Source organism: Eucalyptus grandis, chromosome 11, assembly GCF_016545825.1.
Source record: "Eucalyptus grandis isolate ANBG69807.140 chromosome 11, ASM1654582v1, whole genome shotgun sequence".
Taxonomy (NCBI): domain Eukaryota; kingdom Viridiplantae; phylum Streptophyta; class Magnoliopsida; order Myrtales; family Myrtaceae; genus Eucalyptus; species Eucalyptus grandis.
Window position 1 is genome coordinate 26387423 of NC_052622.1, and position 5870 is coordinate 26393292.

The window sequence follows — 5870 nt, forward strand, 5'->3', positions numbered from 1 at the left end:
GCAAGGGATCACAATATGCCTGAGATTTCATGACTTTGTGTTTCCGACTTTTGTAATATTGTTTTTAAGTAATCACTTATCAAAGTCAATGTGATGAAGTTGAACAATGAACCATATTACTTCATTCTTGTGATGTAATGTATGAAAGGGTCAATGTAGAGATCTATAAGATACTCTTCTTTTTGCTAGCTCTTATTGTATGAACTTTACTTACAAAATTTTCTTCCAAGTATGTATATATGACCATGTTCATAATGTTTTTCTTCACTCACCATGAACAAAATTAAATTGGTGAGTATTCCATGAGAATGAGAATTCAATACCAAGTTTACACTTCATAAAAAAAAAAAAAAAAAAACACTTGAGAAAAATTTAGAATAGAAATTTTGTACAGTTACTAAACATATTTCTATTTTTTTTTCTATTTTAGGAATATAAATTTTGTGCAATTATCAAACGCGTTTTTTTTGCTAAAAAATTATTCCTGGGAATAGAAATAGAAAAAAAAAACTATTTTTGATAAAAAAAAATTGTTCCCCGAAACAAAATGGTTCCAAACGCGTGCCCTAAGGTCTGTTTGGTAATGCTTCAATCTGAAACAATTTCTTTTCGAAAATAGTTTTTTTTTTTTTTATTCCCTTTTAATAATTCTTGAATAAAATAAGACATAGTAACTACAAAAAATTTATATTATTGGAATAGAAAAAGAATATGAATGCATTTGGTACGATCTACAAATTTTTGTATTTTTTCGTTTTTTCTTCTTATTCACGAACGGTCGACAGCCGACTGCTGCCCGCTACCGCCCGATCGCCGCCCGTCACCTATTACTGCCACCTGCTGCCGCCCGACCACCGCCCATAGCCCATTGGCCGCCACCGCCGACCGTTGGCCATTTGGACAGAACTTCGTGTTCCTCACGGACCATATGGTAGACCAGTCTAGAAATCGACAGTGTGGACTTTCGTCGTTCTTTCATCCTTCCACCATGGGTTGGTCCTCCCTCAAATATTCCGACGGACCCCTTGTCTTACAAGTAGTACTGTCACATGTTTGTTTTATTATGGGAAGAAAATTACCGGGCTTTCGATTCCATCATACCCACCTTCCAATCTCTCTCCCCGACAAAAAGTCGTCATCTGTTTCGGAGGCCACGACTTCTTGCAACGTCCATAGCAGTCAGATTGCGAACTACTCAGTAGCATCCGTCCGATTTGTTTATTCAGAGTCATCGCGACCGCAAATGCAATATGAAATCGAAGTTCTCTCTCTCACCTTGAAGTCCTCTTTGCCTCATGAACAGGGCTCAGGGCTCTATTGGATTCGTCCTTAAGTCCAAGACATTCATCAATCGTAGGACTCATGTGGAGCAGAAATTTTTGAAATCTGCACCATTCGTTTGACGTTGTTAGATAAAGATTCTTCTGGATTTTTATAGCCCTTGTAACTGCATCCTTCTTCAGCTAATTACTAAGCAGACTTTGAGTTTGAGCCATGTTCTTCAAGATTCTGGCCGTGCTCTCTCTGCTACCAGTTTTGGCTTACGCTCAAGAGACCAATTTTGTTTACAACGGTTTCCGATCGGCCAATCTGAGCCTCGATGGGATTGCCGCGGTCACCTCCAATGGCCTCCTGAAGCTGACCAACGACACCAAACTGCAGAAGGGCCACGCCTTCCATCCCGACCCTGTCCAGTTCAAGAACTCGCCAAATGGCTCCGTCTACTCCTTCTCCACCGCTTTCGTCTTCACAATTCAACCTCTGTATGCCACTCTAAGCAGCGATGGGATCGCCTTCGTGATCGCGCCCCAGAGAGGCCTCCCTGGGTCCCTGGCAAGCCAATACCTTGGCATGTTCAACGAAACTGACAACGGCAACTCCAATCATGTGTTTGGGGTGGAACTCGACACGATCCAAAACACAGACTTTAAAGACATCAACGATAATCATGTCGGAATCGACTTGAATGGGTTGACATCAGCATACTCAACTCAGGCGGGGTATTATGCAGATGGTGGTGAGTTCAAGAACTTGACTCTAATCAGTGGTAAAGAAATGCAAGTTTGGGTGGACTACGATGGAACTGTAAAGCAGATCAATGTCACATTGGCTCCAATCAATGTGCAAAAACCGCAGACTCCCCTTTTGTCTCGTAGGCAGGATCTCTCGTCAATCATCAACCAGAGCATGTATGTCGGCTTCTCATCATCGACCGGTCCAATCCCAACTTCTCACTATGTTCTAGGTTGGAGCTTCAGGGTAAATGGAGAGGCTCAGGCACTTGCCCTGTCCCAACTTCCTAAACTTCCTAAACTTCCTCGGATCGGTAAGAAGGAGACGTCGAAAGTACTGACTATAGGGCTCCCGCTGATGGTTCTTTTCGTTGTATCGATGCTGATCTTGAGCGTGGTTTACGTGATAAGAAGGAAAAGGAGATTCGCTGAGGTCCTCGAAGAGTGGGAGAGGGACTACGGCCCGCACCGGTTCAAGTTCAAAGACCTTTATATTGCGACAAAAGGATTCCGGGAGCAAGAGCTATTAGGGACAGGAGGGTTTGGTCGGGTCTATAGAGGAATCTTACCCGCATCGAAGATAGAGATTGCGGTGAAGAGGGTCTCACACGAGTCGAGACAAGGCATGAGAGAGTTCATAGCGGAGATCGTCAGCATTGGCCGGCTCCGTCACCGCAACATAGTTTCGCTCCTCGGTTACTGCCGTCGGAAAGGGGAGTTGCTCTTGGTTTACGACTACATGCCCAATGGGAGCCTCGACAAATACCTCCATAACCAACCAAAGGTGACCCTCAATTGGAGGCAAAGATTCAGGGTGATCAAAGGAGTGGCATCTGGGCTGCTTTATCTGCACGAAGGGTGGGAGCAAGTGGTGATCCACAGGGATATAAAGGCGAGTAACATCTTGCTAGATGCTGAATTAAATGGAAGACTTGGAGATTTCGGGCTTGCGAGACTATACGACCATGGAACCGACCCTCAAACGACTCACGTGGTAGGAACGCTCGGTTATCTCGCCCCTGAGCACACGCTAAGAGGCAAGGCCACTAGGAACACCGACGTGTATGCGTTTGGAGCATTTTTGCTCGAGGTAGCCTGCGGGAGAAGGCCGATAGAGCTTCAGGACCCGGAGGACGTGATATTAGTGGAGTGGGTATTTTCTTGTTGGGACAGAGGTGCAATTCTCGAGGCTAGAGATCCGAGGTTGGGAGCGGAATTTGTGGAAGAAGAGATGGAGTTGGTGCTGAAACTCGGGTTGATCTGTTCCCACTTTGACCCGTTGATGAGGCCGAGCATGCGTCAAATTTTGCAGTACTTGGAGGGTGATCTTCCGATGCCGGAACTGTTGTCCATGGGCCTTTCCTCAGGCGGGTTACTGTTCGCTCATGGCGAAGGTTTTGATGATTTGAGCAAGGCATTTACGCAATCGTCTTCTGTCGTAGAATCCCATCTCTCGGGTGGACGATGAACCTCATGGTTTGGTTTCTAATTTAGTTCCATCCCCTGTATTTGGGGAAACATCCGGATGTCCAGTAGCATCTTTCTTCTCTTGTAGAAATAGATTAGATGTAAGATAAGATCATGTTCAGAGCTAGAATTCGTAGGCTCCATAGGTCATTCTGGCCCTAGTTCGTGAAAGTATCAATAAAATACAATTGGAAAGATTTTTGAGTGAAGTTTCCCTCTTTAGTTGAAGGTTTCGGCTAAATTTGGCCACAAATTTGTGAAAATTTGTCGACACAACACCAACTCGGACTCGCAGCGAAATAACGCGTGAACACTTCGTCGACGCAAGTCCCCACTTCGCATTCCACCCCTATATATAACCCTAGCCGAGTCCATACTCATCCCTCAATTTTTCTCCATCCGCATCTCCTTCTCCATATTCATCTCCTCTCGGTTAGCGTCTCCATCGTTTCTTCTGCAACTTCCCCCATGGCGGAGAAGCAAGCCCACCTCAATAGCGCCTACTATGGCCCCGCCGTGCCCCCCAAGCAGCACTCCTACCTCTGCCCCAGCCGCAGTGGGGGCTGTGCCTGTGGCTGCGGCTGAAGAAGTTTGTGCAAAAAGGAACTTGAGATGAAGAATCAATAGAGAGAGAATTTGCGATGAAAGTCTTCTTTCTTTATCTATCATTTCATCATATCTACAATCAAACGAGAAATAGCCTTTTATACACAAGGACTATCTCCTAAATCTGTTTTACAGGTATTGAATCAGTTGAAGAAATATAACTAACTGAAGCAAGAAACTAACTTCCAAAGCTAAAGTATACTAGACTAACTGCCGAGACTGGCCAAGACTTGCAACACTTATACAGAGTTTCGAAACAGGTTCTCTTTTCCTTCTTCTCATCAGCATATCTTTTCAGCTGCATGTACATTCTTTACTTCCTCTTCTTCATATGTTTTCTCTCCATTGCTCTTGTCTATCTTGCTTCCCCTGTTCTTACTGGCATCAGTAATAGCATCAGTGGGGGAGCTTCTGTTCTTGTTGTTCTTGACAGCGGCTTCTGCCTTCTCAAGCTCATCTTCAACATCGTCCTCACTGTGGTCATCACCGTCGGCCTCCTCGCCCTCCTCTTCTGGCTCATCTTCCCCCCCAACCTCGTCAAGTTCCACGTCACCAACACCGAGCTCACCCAGTTTAACTTCACTGCCACCAACACCCTCAGTTACAACCTCAAGCTCAACCTCACCATCCGGAACCCGAACTGCCGCATCAGGATCTACTACGACCGGATCGAGGTGCAGGCATTAAATGGGGGGCAGCGCTTGGCCTCCGATTACCTGACCCTGTTCTATCAGGGCCACAAGAACACAACGACGCTCAGCGCAGCATTCCAGGGCCAGCAGCTGGTGGTGCTTGGCACGAGCGAGCAATCCGATTTCAACTCTGAGAAGGCGACTGGTGTCTACGATATCGATATGAAGCTGTACCTGAGGGTGCGGTTCAAGCTTGGCAAGATCAAGACGTTCCGCATCAAGCCGAGGGTCAAGTGCGGGTTGAAGGTCCCTCTGAGCTTGTTGGGGTCAGCCACGGCCACCTTCCAGACCGAGAAGTGCAACATCGACTGGAGGATCTTTAGATGATCATTCTATGGGCGATGTATTGATTTTTCTTGGGGTCACTAGTTTTTGGTCATGTTGATACCATTGCTTTCGTTGTTCTTTCATTATCGGCGCATTAGGACGTTTGTTATGGCTGTCACCTTTAGGTTTCTGGTATATACAGATGCATACTTGTATCGATGTTCATGCTTTCGTATATAAATAAGGAACTCGCGGAGTTCGATTTTTATAGCATTCGATTCAACTCGTTACGGTGCCATAATTTGCGAAATTGAATTTCGTCGTGCATTGCTTCTCATTCGTCAAGAGATAAGGGCGTGGAATGTGGGAGTTGGTGGTGGGACTTCTTGGAGCGCCATTTGTCAATGATCTACATCACCCAATTGTCCATGGTTGTCTTGCCATCTACATAAGCCTGCGAGAATTACCATCAGATCAGCACATGAACAGAAGAAATGCTTCCTTTAAGTCCGTTCCGCAACACAGCCACTATTTCATTAAAGAACAAAGAAACTGAGAAAGTGCAGTCTACCTTGTAAATGAAAGTCCTAAGCAATCCCAAGGTACCGGTGAGGTGGCAATCAGTCCACTGAACAAGAAACAGCAAAAGGCAAGCAGCTGGGCTATAGGATGATCTTATCTGAAGACAGGCGCCATCGTATTCCTGAGGGTAATCTGAAGCTCTGAGGTTCAAACAGAAAGGATACAGAACCTTACAGTGGGAAGATGATTTCACACATCAAGTAACATTTACTAGCTTGCCAAACCATCTAACCTACTTCATTTC

The 5870-nt window shown here is 45.3% G+C and overlaps 2 protein-coding genes across 2 annotated transcripts; both read left to right on the forward strand.

Annotated features, from left to right (window-relative positions):
- Nucleotides 1-1119: 1119 nt before the first annotated feature.
- Nucleotides 1120-3634, forward strand: LOC120289491 (L-type lectin-domain containing receptor kinase IV.1-like). The gene has a single exon (XM_039304445.1). It carries the CDS (start codon nt 1495-1497, stop codon nt 3478-3480), a length of 1986 nt encoding a protein of 661 aa, XP_039160379.1. The 5' UTR covers nt 1120-1494; the 3' UTR covers nt 3481-3634.
- A 313-nt stretch (nt 3635-3947) lies between these two features.
- On the forward strand, nt 3948-5308 carry LOC104427763 (NDR1/HIN1-like protein 3). The gene is made up of 2 exons (XM_039305227.1): nt 3948-4044; nt 4371-5308. Exons 1-2 carry the CDS (start codon nt 3948-3950, stop codon nt 5102-5104), a joined length of 831 nt encoding a protein of 276 aa, XP_039161161.1. The 3' UTR covers nt 5105-5308.
- The last annotated feature ends 562 nt before the right edge of the window (nt 5309-5870 follow it).